The sequence below is a fragment of the Lipophrys pholis genome (assembly GCF_963383615.2).
Source record: "Lipophrys pholis genome assembly, chromosome: 6".
Lineage (NCBI taxonomy): Eukaryota > Metazoa > Chordata > Actinopteri > Blenniiformes > Blenniidae > Lipophrys > Lipophrys pholis.
This window is the reverse complement of record NC_137629.1, coordinates 22,520,524-22,539,418: the sequence shown is the minus strand read 5'-3', so window position 1 is coordinate 22,539,418 and position 18,895 is coordinate 22,520,524. Positions and strand designations below refer to the sequence as shown.

General features: G+C 41.0%; 1 protein-coding gene across 1 annotated transcript in view; it reads left to right on the top strand.

Moving 5' to 3' along the window:
* Positions 1-17,438, top strand: part of LOC308110816 (glutamate receptor 3) — a gene marked incomplete at its 3' end in the record, with an annotated part of 83,076 nt that extends 65,638 nt beyond the window's left edge. The window contains exons 11-15 of the mRNA XM_080465406.1: positions 1,615-1,988; positions 2,435-2,633; positions 11,459-11,706; positions 12,509-12,623; positions 17,193-17,438. Of these exons, the coding sequence (XP_080321532.1) occupies positions 1,615-1,988; positions 2,435-2,633; positions 11,459-11,706; positions 12,509-12,623; positions 17,193-17,438 (1,182 nt within the window). The remainder of the gene's footprint in view (positions 1-1,614; positions 1,989-2,434; positions 2,634-11,458; positions 11,707-12,508; positions 12,624-17,192) is intronic.
* Positions 17,439-18,895: the final 1,457 nt, after the last annotated feature.

Below are 18,895 nucleotides of genomic sequence, written 5' to 3'. Positions count from 1 at the left end.
GCCGCCTTCCTCCGAAGGCCACAATAGTTGAACAGGGGCCAAATACGAAATGCATGAGGGTTAGGCTTCCTCATCTGTTCAATTTCCTAACTATCAGGCTGAGAGATTGCCTGGTTTGATGTGCTATTGCCACCAAATTATCTTTCAAATGGGAAAAAGTCCACTCCTAGCAGATGGAAGGTTAAAAAAAAAAAAAGAAAAGAAAAATCACAGTCGAATCACCGTCAATTCTTTCCAGTCCTGTAATTTTACAGCATGTGGGCTGGGCCTAATAGTTTTGTACATTTTGACCTTTTGACCAGTAAATTAATTTGATTTTAGTTGTCTTTTAAAGGTTAGGCCCGAGGCTGCACTTTATTGCTTTGTTTCCCTCACCATTGATTGAGTGCTGCTTACGCCTGCACAAGGATTAAATGGTTATAGCCCGTCACAATGCCGTGTTGACAGGCTAAAGAAAACAGCCATGTTTATTGGCTCTATTTGTGTTGCTCCCAGTCTGACCTTGTAAGAAACGTTTTCTGCCTCATTTTCTGCTTCAATCCAATGTTTTCTCAGTTTCGACATAAAAGGGCAACACAGCCCATTACTAAGAACTGTCTTTTTTTCTTAGGGGCTGCTTTGAAGAGGAGCGATTATTTAATTAATCACATGCACACGAGCTTCAGTAACACTGTCTAACATGATTAATTATTTTTGTATTGCTTTTACAGAAGAACCCATTGTGATTTCTAAAAAGGCAGCACCACCTCTACGGATGTGTTTTGATAACTTAATGTGATTGAAGCAGCAGAGCAAACCAGGGAGATAAAGAGAAACAGCTTGGGGAAAAAAACAACAACAAACAAACAAACAACTAATGGCAGAATAAGCTTTGTTTTGAAAATCTAGCAAACAAGCTTGCGATAAAGTGCACACAGCCAATGCTTCCAAATAATCTGTGATTCCTACCACTTCCAGCATACACGTACTTAAAATACAAGTGTGTTGTTAAAAATTAGGATGTCTGAAAAGTCAGTTATTTTTACTCTTGCACCTAAATTAAGAAGTAAATCTAAATGACCTCATCAAATGAAATTATTACGTATTTTTAGATACTGCATTCGTGACTTTCATCAGTTATAACCTGGAATTGGTGGTACATCAGGATGAGACTTGATGAGGCTCAAATTATACAGATTTTAAAAATGTTTTAATGCTCAAATGTATGTTTAGTCAATGGAAATTATGTGGAAGCCTCAACGTTTTGATTTGATTAAAAAATAAAATTATTACGTTTCATTAGATTAGAACATTTATTGGATTGTTTTCAAGCTGCTTGTCTGAATTGTGGGCTTTGACCTTTAAATGTATAATTTGGACACATTTCACTGTTTTGCTCTGAGATGTACTCTGTCATGAATCTGATTTCCCCATGTTTACTTTTTTTTGTCTGCCTTCAATATGTGGCAGGAGGTGGCTTTTACTTTTGAAAAATCTGTGCAAAATGTGTGATAAAAAAAACATGTTTTTACTCTCCCTCTCCAGCTCCAGCCATTTCACACATGCATTTTAAAAGTGACCTGTTTCTCTAAGCAGGTCATGACTAACACTTGCTGTGCATGTTCCTGTTTCCAGAGAGCAGATATAGCCGTTGCACCTCTCACCATTACTCTGGTTCGAGAGGAGGTGATAGACTTTTCCAAGCCCTTTATGAGCTTGGGCATCTCCATTATGATAAAGAAGCCGCAAAAGTCCAAGCCCGGCGTTTTCTCCTTCCTGGACCCGTTGGCCTATGAAATCTGGATGTGTATAGTGTTTGCCTATATTGGGGTGAGCGTGGTCCTGTTTCTGGTCAGTCGGTTCAGTCCTTATGAGTGGAACCTGGAAGAACAGGACGAGACCAAAGACCCCCAGACCCCCCCCGATCCTCCCAATGACTTTGGCATCTTCAATTCCCTCTGGTTCTCATTGGGCGCCTTCATGCAGCAGGGCTGTGACATCTCGCCCAGGTGGGTTTGCTCCGGTAGACACCAGGAGGGGACAGCGAAACCCAGTAGGCAGAAAAAATAGACGTGAAATTTAGTCTGCACCTGATGATATGTGATTATACTCGCGATAGAATCAACTAGTCATCTTTATATCTTATCAGTTTCTTTCCAAGCTTTTCAATAATGTCATAGTTATTACAGTTACAGATGTATAGTCACTAAAATCAACGCCTTTAATTTCATTCACCTTTACTGTTTTACATAAATTTTAAGAAAAAGTGAATTTGCTACAACTTGTGCTTTTTTAGAGTGCTGAGGCAGCACAAGCTCGCTTTAGCAAATGACACGGAAATTCTGATTACTGTAAATTAAACACAACTGGTAGATGTTAGCAGGGTTGATGGGCACCACGTGTCACAGTGTAATTACATTTCCGTGTTTCCCTCTCATCAACCTCCCTGTTTCAGGTCGCTGTCAGGCCGCATTGTCGGTGGTGTGTGGTGGTTCTTCACCCTCATCATCATCTCCTCCTACACAGCCAACCTGGCTGCCTTCCTGACAGTGGAAAGAATGGTCTCTCCTATTGAAAGCGCTGAAGATCTGGCCAAGCAGACAGAGATAGCATATGGCACTCTGGATTCAGGCTCCACAAAAGAATTCTTTAGGGTGAGTGAGTGTCTGAAAACTGTCTGGTTTCACACACGCACACACAGCAGCACAATATTAATCAACCAGCGGCTCCTTTCCTTTCAGCTCGAATGGCAAATAATGTAAAGGATTAACTTTTTGGCACTCAGCCGCACTGAGTCATAAAAACTGCTCCTTATAATGTCCTTGATCAACTCCTCCTCGCAGTTTTTCCATTTTGTACCTTTAGTAAAGCACTCTTGACCTCCGAGAGATTGCTCCAAATGAGGCATGTTGACACAGAAGCGGTTCTTGAACTCCTATGACACAGACACACAATTTATGCAGCAGTACTGCAGTGTGCAACCTTGAGGCACCGGGGCTGTCAGCAGAAAGCGTGATAACAACATGGAAGAATCAGAGGTGATAAAAAAAAAAAAAATGGGGAGGCTAATCAAAGCACCCACATCAGACGCAAACTCAGAAGGGTCAGTTCACGAAGCATAATTATCTGGCTGGCCGCGGCCTGCAAATTGGACCTGATGAAGAAGAGCCCTGCAGGTCAGACGAGGCGCTCTCAAAGATATTTTCGAAGGAATAAGCAATATGTCCATCAGCATGAGAGACTGGCGTGGCAATTAAATTAGGAATTAGTGAAGAGCCGGAGCTAAGGTACGGAGTTTCCAACAGGCAACCGCACGTTCATCATGCAGGAGCGAGACAGCGATGCGTATCCACGAGGTGATCGAGCTTCTGCTGTGAAACTCATTGACGTCTTTGCTCGTGGCGCGCCTGCATTAGCAGTTCAATGCCGAAAAAGGAATTAATGAAACAGCACTCTGCTTGTGATGGTGAAAAGGCAATATGACAGTCTTTTATCTTGCGCTCCCTCATTACTCATCAGCAGGAGAGAAACAATTCATATGTTTCGCAGCTGCAGTCTGTTGGCAGAGAGAGCACTTCATTTGTATTACCCCTGGGTTGAATTGCTCACAACAACAAAATGCAGAATCAAGTCCGTGTTTTCTCAGACAAAAAGGGACAAGATAGCGTCTGCAGAGTTTGATATTTAAAACCCTTTTGTTTACAGGCTGTAAACTCTTAGGAGCTGGTTATAAAAGACCGTCTACTGTGACGATAACGCTGTATATTCAGGGTAACATGGTATAGGATTTGCTTGACAGCATCGCTTTAGTCTCTCCAGAACACCCTATCATCATTTCCCTCTTTCAACGGGGATCCTGCACAGGTGTATATGAAGTGTACTGCATGGCTTCTTTGTGTAGAAGACAAGATGGATGCCAATTACAGATTAAGTGACAATGGAGGCAGCAAAGGTCTGCTGGTAGAACAATGCAGAAGTGGTCGGAGAGTGGCGGTTTCCCTGTGTTCTGTATAATGAGTGAGTTAGTTACATCCCAAGACTTCAAATAGGAAATGACATGTGTGAACTGCTATTCGAAGAGACTTTTAATTAAAGCTGCAGAGGGCTGACAAGAAAAAAAAAAAAAAACAACAACATTGATTAATAGGAGTTCAAGTTCTATTTCAAATCTGTTTTTCAGGAAATGCATTCAGGCTTAATTAGACCCATATGGCATCAGCCAGCTGGAAATTTTAAATCAAGTCCAGCGCTTGAAACAAGACATATGTCATCATCTCTGACATTGGTGGCCTTTAATATTTTATGATTTCACCTGGTTTATATTCCAGGTTCTCTGGATAGGAAGAAGATAATCGCTAAAGTGAAATACTATGCGGATTTGTGGATTGCGAATATAGCTAATCCTAACATGGCATAAAAATCCTTCAACTCTCATTTAGGTGGTTTTCATGTGCCAATATTGGCGAGATTATGCCGTGGTCTTTTTATGAAATCACTCGAAGGCGTTTTTTTCTCGGCTCCTGTTAAGTTGACAGTTTGGACATACGGCTTATTACCTGACAGTGACACTATTCCTGTGTATCTCCTTCTGATGGAGACAATGTGCAGAAGCTGTGGAGGAATTTTCAAAGAGAAAGACCTTAGATTAGATCCCCCCCCCCCCCCCCCCCCCCCCCCAATTCTGCTGCTCACAACCAACTAGGACAGCTGGCCAGGGAGCCTGCTGACGTGCCCAATGGAAGCCTGAGCGGCTCTCAGCGTTTGGCAGTGCCTCTTCGCCCACTCTTGGCTCCTCTTCCCCAGACTACCCTGCTTGTTTGGGCACCCTTTTCCTTCTCTGTCTCCAGCTTGTCTGTTGCTTTACCTTGAGACAATGCGAGATAGCTTCAAGCTTTGTGTTGCTCTTCCTCAACATAGCAGCTGTCATGCGCCACAGCACCACGGTGGTTTGCTTCATCATTTTAATTCCTGTCATGGATTGTTTCATGCAGTCAGTTGGATATTTGTGTTTTGGATGATTAGAAAATGACGAGTTGCACCACTGAGGCCATGTTTATCCTCTTGATGAGGTTTCATTCCATCCAAAAGCTTGGCTCTGTTACATTTTGAAATGTACATCGAAGCAGAAGCTGGATGGTAATAATGGCTGGGATGATAAAATGAGCTGATGTGGCTGTTTAATTACGTGTAAAGACCGGGGTGAGACCATCAAAGACAACCACACTGCTGTCCCTTCATGCACCTCATTTAACAGTGTAACAATGAAAGAATGATAATTGCACAGGGAAATGAGACCACAACATTGTTTTCTATTCTCCTCAAAAAGATTATACATTACCCTGGGCCTCGGCAGCTCACCATCATGCATCTTACTGATCTGCAGGTGTGGTGGAAATGGCAACAGCAGCTTGAGCGTAGCCGCCAATGCATTTTACTAAGCATGAAAATCAATTTCACGTCTCAGCTAGTGTGGCACAGACACTATAGCTCCTGCATGGCCCGACACAATGTTTAATAAGTAGCTTTTTATACGGAGCAGACCTGCATTAGGGCAGGGTTGCATGAAGAGGAGCCAGCTTGGAGATTTACACTAGAAATCCTGAGGTTGCCCTGCAGTCATATGCAGCACATTGTAGCACAACTCCCCGAGCTCTTGTCACTTTGTGTTTCAATACAGCGCCGAGTAAAGGGGAGGCCCGAGTAAAGATTACAGCCTGTTTGCATAAAAGAGAACGCTGACAAAAGTGACTAATGCAAGATAGGCATAACCTCTGAGGGAACGCACATCCTCAGAGGGGCCCTGTCGAACTTTAGATGAGCGGCAACAGCAGGCATGGGAGGTGCCATCGGAGTCCAGCAACAAGCATCAAAGACGAGCGATTAGTATTCAGTGTGTAGCGTGTGGAACTTCAATGACAAAGAACAAAGTACGCAGAGGCTCAACTTTCATCTCTGCACACTTGTGATACAGGTAGTCCTGGCATATAGGATATTGAGGGAAAGCGGCGCTGTCTACAAACAAAATGGAAGGGAAGTGAGGTCGACTGAAATGTAGTGCTGGCTGTTTGGAGATGGCATTTAGATATACACGCAGTGGAGCAAATGTGGATGAGGCTGTAATGAAAGCTGCCCGCAACGCCGGTAGAAGAATAAAAAAACAGGCAACGGTTCGAAGGGCAGTGGACAGAGGTCTGGAAATGCTGCGTAATTCCGAATCAATACAGATTAAGTGGTTTTTTGTTTTTTGTTTTTAGAATGGAGAGGTCAATTTCTTTGACTTTGGACTTTAATCACTTGTCTCCTCTCAGACAATTTAATGACATTGTCGGAGAATCTCAAACGGCAGAATTCAGCGATAATCTGCATGAAATACAGGAATCTAACATGTGTTGACTTTTCTTTTCCTTTCTGCCTCACTGAAGACGTTAAATACTTTTTTACGGGCCAGTGAGCATTTTATCTCAAGACAGCGAAGATATACAGCACACTGTTTAAGAGTAATAGCGTCATATCATCTGAGGCACTTGTAGGCAACGAGTCACCGCAAACTGATGGTCTCCTTAAGTTTTTGTCAAAGCCTTTATAGTGCTTCAAATAAATCCTCTGCTGATAACAATGTAATACAGGACTTATGCAAATCCAAATATAAACTCTCTGGACAAGCTCTGGAACTCAGTGCAATCTCAATTAAACATTTTTATCTTTATCAGTCTTCGTGACGAAATAGGCTCCTACAGAGTACCATGACGCTTCTGTACATTGATTCTTTTTTTCCCCCTAAAAAAAAATTAAAACCTTCGTATTTCGGGCAGAATTAATAAAATTAAATAAAATAGACTCCTCATGTGAGAAATAAACTGCAATGGAATTAGATACATACTTTTTTTATTATCTAAAAGACTCAAAAGGCTCCTTTATATAGCCTACATGCCGTGCTATTGCTTCAGAATTTGGCCTTCTCTGTCATATTAAATAGGATATGGATTATAAAAAGAGCGGAGGGGGTAAATGATAATGTTTTGTATATGCATGTGATGTAAATAATTACCATTTGGACTTTAAAGTCCTTCATCTTAACTGATGAATAATAAAAATATATATAATTGAAAAAAATCAAAAACAGATAGGTGATTGGGAAAGACCATCTTTCATTTCTTGAAAGTATCACATACAGCACCAATACTCAAACAAAACTAACAATGTATATATTATTTATTTCATTTCTTTTGCCTAATCTCAGGTGTTTGTAATGCACATGCTTGGCCACAATCTGGCTGTTATCATTTATCATTTCTTAATATTTTCATGCCCTCACACAATTATGCAAGTTGCCGATCCCTGCTCTACCGTACCAAGTTATCTATTAGCATTTAAAGTGTGTTCCAGAGCATTTTACATATCCATCCAGAACAAAGTTAAAATAGGTCACCAGACTCCCCGTTTTTTTGGGGGTTTTTTTTGCCTTCCTTCTAACCTTACTTTTCCTCAAGACGAGCCGATTTCTTTTTAGTTCTTGTCTGAGTCGAGCAGCTATGAATAACAGAGCTGAGTTTGTCTTCATGAGTGGTGCACGACAGCAGGAAACTCGCTGCTTCAGACAGATTTGTAGGAGGAACACCTACACAGATGATGTAACTGTGTCGCCTAGGTAGGAGGCCTGGCTGAGATCTACTACTTAGATATGTGATTACGCGGACAGCAGCAGTGTGATTGCTTCAGTGGAATCGCGTTTTACACAAGGCGATTCCATTTGCAATTTACCAAACACAGCGTGTTGTTTCTTTTTACTTAAAATCACGTATGAAGGAGTGATTATACGACGTTCTTTACAGAAAGCAGCAGCATGTTCCCAAAGACTGCCACACGTGTTAAGCTGTATTTATGGCAGACTCTAATTGCTCTACAAATTTTCTCTTCCTTGCTGATGGACTTCTGGAGTCATTATCCCCTAATTGAATTTTAAATGACCACTGTAGTTGGGAAAGTGAATTATTATGTTTTAAAAGCGATGAGAGTCGACTTTCGCTGGCATGTTCACGGGGTGCGTTGTATGTGTGTGAATGTTTGCTCCCTCTCTCTCTCTCTCTCTCTCTCTCTCTCTCTCTCTCTCCCTCTCCCTCTCCCTCTCCCTCTCCCTCTCCCTCTCCCTCTCCCTCTCCCTCTCCCTCTCCCTCTCCCTCCCTCTCCCTCTCTCTCCCTCTCTCTCCCTCTCTCCCATGCATCTGGCTGGTGACTCGAGTTGCGGCAGAATCGGCCTATTTAACTTTTTTTTGGTCACACTTCGCCTCTGCTGATATTGATGAATTGGCTTCATAAAGCACTGAGGCAGCAGGCTCTGTCGTCAGTAATCAATGCCCAGATCCATTCTTTTCTCTTCATTTGAAGAGGCGTTGGGAGCTTTCCCACAGATGAGCAGATGAGCCCTGCGTCTTTGGGGAAATGTCCTCCAAGCTCTCGTCCTTTTCATGATGTCTGACACGTGGCGACCGAACGCAGCGAACAAGAGCGTCGACCAAAACATCACATCTTACTTTGACTCTTGTCCTCCCCCGCAACCCATCCGTCAAATTTGCATTAAAATAGAATCACTCCGACTTCAAGTCATTTCCATTTGAGCAGGCAACATTCATCATACGGAGTTTTCAATTTGCGTTATGTTGCTGTCTCATCTCATCCTCACCCTTGGCCTCATGCTCTGTGACAGATGCCTACAAACAAATTGTATATGATTACATAAAGCCAGTAAAGCACTTTCGTTAGGTCAAGGTTAATGCTTTTGTTTATTAATAGAAATGCATTAGGGATGGATATGCTCTTGTTAAGGGGGCTTTTACCATTTCAAGACAGCAGTGTGCCTGTTGAGCGTGTTTTAGATGCACACAAAATACAGAATGGACTCAAGCTCTCTCGGCCCATTGTCATTCATTTTACTCAGTCTTCAGCTTGATAAAAGAGTCTTTTATTAGATTATCTTTACTTCTTAGGTTTTTTTGGGGGTTTACTTTTTGAACAATGGTTAAAATAAAAACTCCTGAAAAAAAGAAGTAACAACAGCTACTCTCTCCACTTAAATCTGATGTAACTTAATCTGAGCAGCAGATCCACACGTAATCTGGTTAAACACTAACCTTATTAAAATCATGTCATGTAAACACTTCTATCTGATTAGATTGGCCCAGTCTGATATTAATGACGATATTGGAAAAGGGGGTTCAACCGTATTCATGATTTGATCAGTCTGTGTAAATGGATTGATTCTTACTGTTGGAACTCTGTATGTATGTATATTATGATATGTGACCTTCTGACATGAATGCACAGTGTTTTCTGAAAATGGTGTGAATTCTGCTCTTTAACATATTAAAAGACTTTAAGATAATTGAATTAAACCAGAGTGGCAAAACAGTTACCATGTGAATGCAATTGGATAGTAGAATATGTGGAATACTAACAAAAAATGTTCCATGATTCTTTCAACATAAACAGTCTGATTTACTAAACCCCCATATAACGTGTGTTAATTTGCATGTCCAAGTAAATACATTCTTCTTGCAAGTGTTTTATGGCCAACATCTTAACATAATACCATGAATGACATATTCCTTAACCAGGAGTTTTAAAACGAAGGTTATATGTGCATGAAAATATGTTGAAAAGACCAACAGGGAAGATTCAGGAACGACTGCAAGACCTAAGAAATGGCAGAATGCTGTATTTATTTCCTAAGAAAACCCAGGGAATAAGAGTCCTGTTGAACAAGCTTCCCACAATAACAGCAGCATTCCTGCTGAATGCTGTGGCGATTGATGTTTTCTTTTCAAACACGTTAAAAACATTTGCAAGCATAGACAACGCAAATGTAAATCCCATTACACATTGTCTATAAGCCTAAATGCCTTGCAGCACTTTTTGCAATCTGGAACACATTCCCCATATTAGAACTATTAAATTGGATTGTGTTTGTCTTGCTGTGCAATGTCACATTGTCACATTGACATTTGTCAAATGTGACAATACACGGCACAGTGAGCCAACACGTATTACATACTTGCTAAAAAAAAAAAAAAAAGTTCTGTGTCTGTCCTGCAGTTAGTTTTTTTGGTTTATTAAGCTTTATCCAAAAACTCAAATTTGTTAGGTTTTTTTTCTCTCTTTCTCCTACATCCAATAATCTTTTGGTGTTTTGAAGTCTTCCTCAAGTTCGAAAAGAAAAACGTGAGCTTGCATGTGACGTGTTGTGCACTGAAAGGTTTTGCTCATCTGTCATCAAGTTTTACGTGACGTATTGTTGGTTTGAAAATGCGGCTATGAAATAATGCCACAAGAGCAAAGTATCATATGTCTGATAATTTCGTTTGTTAAAATGAAAGGTGGCAGAAAGGTTTCATTACACACATTCCTATACACAATTTTGCCCTGACATTCGTGTTTACTCCGACATAATTGTGGTTGTGGACTTTTACCGTTTTTCCAATTATTTGGCTGGTCATTATAATCTGATACTATTGAAGTATTATTATTCATGGTCATATAAGATGACAAAATAGCCACAGTCAAGTATCCCTAGCAGAAATATGCACTATTTCGTTACTCTTTTTGCCTTTTCATTGATCCTAACTGGAAGACGGCGTATTATTTTATGTGAAATCCAATCTTCAGTGGCTCATCACTACTTGGACCAGGATCAGGCAGGAATGCGTGAAAAGCCTTTGCCAAAATAAATCCAGCAGCATTGAATAATTTAATTGATGCTTATTATAGATAGTGCCCAACTCCCCCAGATTTTTACAGTCTCACTAAGCCCGACCCCGGGCACTTGGAAAAGGCTCCTCCTTTGTAGCCGTTTGATGGGTTGCCTTGTTGTTCACCTCAACTGCCTCTTCTACGCATTGCCTTGGAGTCACGGCTGAAATATTTCATTAACAGCGTTGTTGAAATGAATGACTGTAATTAGCCGAGCAAGTTGAATTGCAAATGTGAGCCAGCGCTTCGGTCACCGGGTCTGAATTTTACACCATCAGATCCAAAACTCTCGCAAGTTCTTCAAAAATAAAATGATTACCTGCAATTCACTCTTACACGAGGGGATTTCCTTTTGCATAAATGAGCTACAAATACCGGATTTTTCAACTCAAACTGAATTTGCATGGCATTTACTGTAGATGATTTGTTATTCTCATTCACACTGAGAACACTGGAGATTTAAGCAAATTTTTTGAAGGGTGTGTTTACGCTGTTTAAGAAAATGGATTTTGTAAATTCTTGTACCTCATGATCTGGTGAAAGTCCGTCAGCTGTATTTCCCGGAAGTATTTGAAGATATCAGACAGCGTCTTCACAAGATGTCTATAAATACTTCATGAGTCAATTAAAGTCGTGTGATCATTAAGCACAGAAATCCTACAAAATCCATTACACGTACGTGATTATCGGATAACTCCTGACACTGCCTCTCTTCTCCTTTTTCTTCTCTGCGCAGCGATCCAAAATAGCAGTGTATGAGAAGATGTGGTCATACATGAAATCTGCTGAACCATCAGTGTTTGTTAAGACCACACCTGATGGCGTAGCCCGGGTACGAAAGTCGAAGGGCAAGTTTGCCTTTCTCCTCGAGTCCACCATGAACGAGTACATTGAGCAGCGGAAGCCGTGCGACACCATGAAAGTGGGCGGGAACCTCGACTCGAAAGGCTATGGTGTGGCGACGCCCAAAGGCTCAGCATTAAGGTGGGTGGAATAATATAACAATATCCCCCATGTTGTTATAGTATTCCACCTACCCTGATGTCCCCCTGTTGTCATTCTCTTCTCTTCCTCTTCTTCCTTTTTTTATTTTTATTTCAATGGACACAGAGGTAATGGTAATACGATTTTGAATGCAATTGGATACAACGGTTAATTCTTGCTAATTGATAATCAATGTTTTCTGCAGTATTTTCATATGAATGTGTTGCTATTTTCTAGCCAAGGAATCAAGTCCAGATAATACGACGAAAGCTAACATTCATTTCATATTTGTGTCTCTCTTACTGTTGCCTTTCTCTCTCCTTCGATCTCTCCTTCTGTCCTGTGTTGCTGTCCTACCTGACTGTTGTGTTGTCACTTTTAATTTAACAGTTCAATGGTTTTTCAATTTAGCCCTTTAAAAGCTGCGCTGTCACTTGTGACGAATGTTAATTGCATGATGTTTGTTGTTGTTACTTTTCTTCTCAATGACAAGTGTCCCCATCCCGCACACTTCAGTTCTAAACTACGTAACCCTTCATGCCACCTTTTCCAAGATTTAACACTGTCTCTACCTTATTATGAGCCTCTTTTATCTTTCCGTATTCCTGAAATTCTGAAACAATTTGTCCTTTCCTAGACCATTCTGACCAACAGATAGTATTCTGTGCTTAAGCCCCTGCATTGACGGTGGTAGTCTCACTACCATCGCCTATTATTATGATGCTTAGTACAATTATTACTTTGCATTAGATTTCTCACGGACCTGTGCATTTTCTTACAAGTTATGTTTTATCGTTTCAAGAAATGCTGTTAACCTGGCAGTTTTAAAACTGAATGAGCAAGGCCTCTTGGACAAATTGAAAAACAAATGGTGGTACGACAAGGGAGAGTGCGGCAGCGGGGGAGGTGACTCCAAGGTCAGCCTCGATGTCACCACAATCGGGTACTATAGTGCAGAGTAATCGGCAAGGCTGTTACAATAGAACAACCATCACCTAACCAACTGTCCGCCCTCAACCGGCCAATCAATCCGCTGCTGCCCACAGGCAGATTCTCAAATTTGCCAACGGTCTGACCAGATGGCTTCACAACTCAGATCAAACTCAGGAGCTCTTGCTTAACAAACAGAATCACTTCGTTTCGTCATAGCCCTACAAAACAATGCAATTATGTTTTAGAATATGACTTTTTGCTTAGTTTGACCGATTATCAGCTGCCATAGCCTCTCAAAAATGACCGGTAAGGTAAATCTGGCTGTCCTGCACTTGTGTAAAGGTTGGGCTTTGTTCATCCACCCTTGTACACGTGTTGGGCAGATCATCTAGTGCCAGGTATTAAGGCTTAATCTCGGTAGCTTTGATAGCCTCAGTTAAACCAGTTGATGAAGTCATGGAGGTGTAATTCAAGAAGAAGCTTCTTTTGTTTGCCTGTGACATTGCATTGAAGTGGGCCAAAAAAAAACCCGACATCCATTATTTGAAGGTGAGGTTTTGCTAATCCCGTAAAATATGGCTTTGCAGTACTTCACCGCACGGCTGCAAAACATCCATGACACCGGCCCAGAACCTATGAGCTTAAAAGCCAATCCTCCTTAGCAGGGAAAAACCTCAAAATGGCTGCTCAGCCGAGGCCAATAGGGAGGCAAGGGGAACAGCGGCGTCTTGAGGGGACTAAGCATTGCAGGAAAACGTGAGAATTCTAATTAAAGAAATTACTTGTGATTCCTTTTTAATGGGTGATCCGATAAACTACCTGTGGTATGATTTTAGTACATGCACTCCCTGCCTGAACTCATTAATAATCCAGCTGTGTCCCTTTTGACCCTTAAGTCTCTCCATCTCCGTGTGTTTAAATGATGAATGATTTTTCCATTATGACAGCTAATGGTGCAAGGTGTTGGAACCCCACTCAACCATGACAACTTAGTGTAATGCTGCTTAGACTATGTGCCATGAAGCATTGTGCTGTTTTCATAAAATTGCATAAACGACGGTAGCATCATATTTCTCACAATGTAGTTTTGCAGAAACCTTTTTTTTACAGAAAGGTATGCCGTCTGCAGATGTGATCATAAAAGGTAATTCTGTATACTTCAGACCAGCTTGAAGGCTGCATGTCCTGCAGATTGTGTCACTATACTCTGTCATTTGTATTGATTTGAACTGCAGGGAACACTTAAATGTTAATGATCAATTTTTACTTTCTTTCTCACAAACACCAGCACACAATGTTGCATAAGGCACATATCAGACAATGTGTTAGTAAATGATTAGGTTTCATTGCTGGAATCGATTCAAAAGTTGGATTTTCCAATGTTGCTGCTCACATCGCCATGCTTTCTCACCACCGAGGTCACAAAGCCTCCCTGTGCTACTCAGAGCATTTGAAAGCATCTGTCTCTCGCGCTGCCGTCGATCTCTTATCATGCACAGGTATGTCCTGACTGTCTGTTTCCTGGCTTGTTGGGGCTCTCCAGGACTCAGTGGGAAGGCTCGATTTAGATGGAATAAAAGTGGCCTGGAGCGCTGTGTTCCAAACAGTGAATCGCTTGGCCCGGCCCTGCTCACCATGTTCCAACAGACAATCAGGAAAGCGCATGCAGCCATGCACATGCAGCTGCACTCACAGCCACTCACACGGAGTTAACACCACTGTTTCTTACCCTCAGGCACAACATAGTGCACAGCCTAGATTGAGTTTCAGACACAGAGCATGTTACAGGGTAATTGCGTTGTTAATCAATGTCTCTCCAAGCCAAGACAATGGTCTGGTCTTCACAGTCCGTTTCCCCGGATTGGCTATGAGGGATATACAGTGGTGTAATCTTCTTCCAGTGCATTATGCATTGCGTGGAACCCCCTGGGGGACATTGTTTCAAGGAAGTAGTCAGGTCCCTCATTTATCAATGCACTATTTTTCTTTGCTCCTAATTTGCTTTTCACTTTCACAAGAAAGATTGACCCAAACCAAAATGGTCCACCATTATATTGTGATTGCAAAGTGTGTGATCTTCATCTAGTTTTGCAATCACAATATAATGGTGGACCATTTTGGTTTTTTATTTTTCTATTTCTTTTTTTGGGCTGAGGTGATTTAGGGAAACAGAATATTATGCAAATGTATATTGATGCACAATATAATACGTCATAATATAATTTCGAGAGATATCAAACAGCTGTGTCAAACGTTTGATTGTGCAGCTACGGGCAAATTCGAGATGAATTATTCCACTGATACTTTGGAGTTTGGTCCTGCAGCTCTGCGCAGTTTGGTCGGGGCACATTCATCTGACACTAATCTGGTGTAATTGGAAGATAAGGTTTTCTGGGCGATATGCAGGGATGGAGCACATAAGAATTAATTAAGCTCTCTCTTTGGGGCACAATTGCTTCTATCAGAATGTAGTTGCAAAGCTTCCAAAACTGACTGCTGTCATTGCAGTGACGGTTTTATTAGTGATCGCGTGAATCTGACATCTAACGTACAAAGCTAATTTCTGATTTGTTTTATTTAATTTTCCTTCCTGTTTGTTAAGCCAAAGCTCCAGGTGGAAAGAACTTGTTAACTGCCTCACAAAAAGCCTCTGGTCCTTTTCCTCCCCCCTTCAACACAAATCACTGTCCCTTCTTAATATACAATGACATGCAGATCGTACTGTTAGTACCTGCTTGTCGGCTTGTCAACAGCGTCTGCCGATTACTCAAAGCGATATGGGTAGGTCCTGGCTTTAGACTAGGGGTTATGAAGGTAATAGGTAGAATGCCTGCTCTTTGTGATGTTGACATAGCCAGGTGCCCTGCTTTATCGCTTTGTAAAGTATGTAGTAGTTTAAAAGTTGAATAACATAAAATAACATAATATAATGTTATTTATGTTATTTCCCACGTGAAGAACTCCTGTAAACCTTGCAGTATTGAAACTCAGTGAACAAGGCATCTTAGACAAGCTGAAAAACAAATGGTGGTACGATAAGGGTGAATGTGGAACCAAGGACTCTGGAAGTAAGGTCAGTCGCTGCAGGTCTTTTGTACTGATTCCAAATTGCATTTTGACGTACTGTTCATATGCAAGACAAGACTTCTCTAACATCTGTAGTATGCATTTTGTTTATTTGCCACACATATTTTTTATTTTTTTATTTTTTTAGCATTTGAGTTTTTCTGCCCCGGGCTGTAACGCAGCTGATACGTGGCTTTTACGCAAGGCGCTGCATCCCCAAGTTCACTTCTATTCATCTGTGCCATTGAATTCAGAGACTTTTTTTATGCAATAAAAAAAAAATGCAGAAACACTTTTTTTGTGTGAAAACCGTAATGATAACACTGTGGGGAAATTGCCAAAGTGCCTTTTTAGATATGCTATTTTAAGTGAATCATAGCAGTTAATAGTTGTTGATAAATGCTATTTTTGCTCATTTTCATTCTTGACATTCATGGAACTCGGACCATTATGCTGCTGTTTCTATTTACCAAACTGTTAATGAAAATTTGATTTATTTGTGTTGTTACTAGTTTGCATCGAGATGTGTCTATTAGATTCTTTGGCCTCCTGTGGTGTGATGAACAAGCAAAGCCTCTTATTGTAATGATTTATACAAATTTACCGTCTCTGAGCGGCGAGGCCGCCGTTGGGCGTCCTCTCAGTCTTGTTGCTGCTTCGGGAAGAGGTTGGAGACTTTGTTTGCACATTACAAGAAGTCGAGGAATGTAATAAACTCACTATTTAACCCTCTGAGAAACAGCCAAAAGAACACAGGTTAGAGGTTAAATAGCTTTGTACGTCCACGCTCATTGGGTTAAAAACTGCAAATAGTAAAACTCTAATGAACAAATTTTTAATGAATATGTTTGGTAGGTAAGCAGCAGCAAAATGGTTTGATTTTTAGTATTTTTTGAACTTCAATTGAGATCTCATTCATCAACTATGAATTTGACTGTACTGTATGACAGTGTTGCCATGAGAGATATACGTACATGTCGCTGAGAGAATTTAAAAAAACAACAAAAAAAAAACAAAGACAGGGATTTTTACAGAGCTTTCGACCTATGCGATACTGACCAGCTTCCTTACATGGTCAAGAGCAGAAGCCATTATACTTCTAAGTAGCAGAGGACAGGGAGAACCCAACATTCACCAGCAGATAGAGGATAAAGAGTTGGCTTCTCTCTCCTTAGTGGAGAGCGGTTTGACTATGGCAGTCTGAAGTTCCTTACGAATCTCTGAGAAGGACAGACAGATTAGTTAAAACTCAACGATTTTGCACCTTATTACATGTTTGATTTCTGTTGCTTGTAGCTGCTAGTATCCATAAGCCTCCATTAGTAGCATCACTAGCAGAGAGTATGATCATTCACCACTGAGGTAGTGCTAATGTTGAGTCAAGTCGAGGCTATGAAAGGCTCAGTTGGAAAGATTCAGGCTGCATTTTGTTCTGCTGCTCCTGCTCCACTGCAAATCTCTTAACTATGTTATTCACTTTCCCCCAGGACAAGACAAGTGCTCTCAGCCTAAGCAATGTGGCTGGTGTCTTCTATATTCTGGTTGGAGGGCTGGGGCTGGCCATGATGGTGGCTCTGATAGAGTTCTGTTATAAATCACGACAAGAAACCAAACGGCTGAAATTGGCCAAGAATGCACAGAATTTTAAGCCGGCTCCCCCGACCAACACCCAGAACTTTGCCACATACAGAGAAGGCTACAACGTGTACGGAACCGAGAGCGTTAAGATCTAGAGGTACGTCGCCCCCTCACCCCGCCGTCAGCCCGCGCGGCGAGAGATGAATCATTTAGCTTCCCGTCATATCAGTGACGGTGAATTATTTAGTTGCTTTCTGTGAAATTGTTTGTGGTTGTCATGTCGAACGCACCAGAACACACATGTCCACTCAAATACCCAAAACCTTGAGATAGAGTTTAACGCTGCGGCGCACATGGCGTCGTGGAACGAGCCTCCGGCTACGTGAACACGAGACGACAACGTCTTTGCACTTTTCCAGTGTTTCTTTTTCCTTTGTTTTGTGCTCTCGTTAAACCATTGTTTGGAGTTATTTTCTTCTGTTCAACAGTACATTACTTCAGAATGCATCAAAAAGGGCAGTTTGATATCTCCAGGGTCTGCTGTCGCAGATCATAAAACCAGATTTTTTTTCTTAGATTGCTTTGGTTGCACTTGCTCGAGTTTGACGTGCTATTATATTACAGATTTCGTTTGTGATGCTCTTCAACATTATTTAAGCAGCTCTGATTATTTTGATAAAGCTAATATGAACACATTTTTACACAGATTGTTGCTGGGATCTGTTCGATTTTAGCTCAGTTTTATTTCCCGCCATCTCTTGAAGGAATTAATTATTTGTGAACCTTTTGAATTGAATTTTTAAATGAAGAATCGAGAAAGTATACAAAGATATTTTGCGAAAAATAAAAATAAAAAATGCTGCTCATGAGGAAAACAAATTGTAGCTTGTTAAAGCAAATAAAATACTTCTGCTTAAGTTATTCCAGTGCCAATTCACCCCTAATTATCTCCATAACACAATAATGCAATACAGACTTTTTTTTTTTTTACAGCATTTCACTGAGCAAAGGAAAGCTCTTAACATTGGATTGTGAATTCAGTATTAGTTTCATATTTCAAAAAAACTGATTGGATTACTAATGGCCATATTTTATCAATCGTATTTCTGAATGAGCAATCGAATCTACTCACAACATTCACGAATAGCAAGATTGGTTTGTTTCGTGTGTTTATGCTCCAATCGTGTATTTGACATTGCAGTTTGCGTTGAGAGATGACACATAGATCAAATTGTGATAATAAATGAGGACTGTCAGTGTCATTTGATCAAACCACCATTGTTTTTAACTAAACTCCCTCCGTGTTTGCTGCTGTTCTTGTGTGTTGACGCAGGTTTAGGAAACATTTCCACTGTCCCTCACAACTGTGACTGAACATCTAGGAAGGGCGCAGGATCAAGGGGATTGAGCTTCACGCCGAACCCTCTCGGGTGGACACGGCACGATAATCTGCAAAGACGACACGACTGGACTGGTCATGGGAAGAGCCGACGTGGTTCCCTCCTCTCAGTGCCTTATGGAACTCTGAGTCCAATCAATGCAACTCATTCACAATAATATTGCTTTTTTGCTTGAAACTCATACAAAACAGAAGAATGGCGCAGTTTAATAT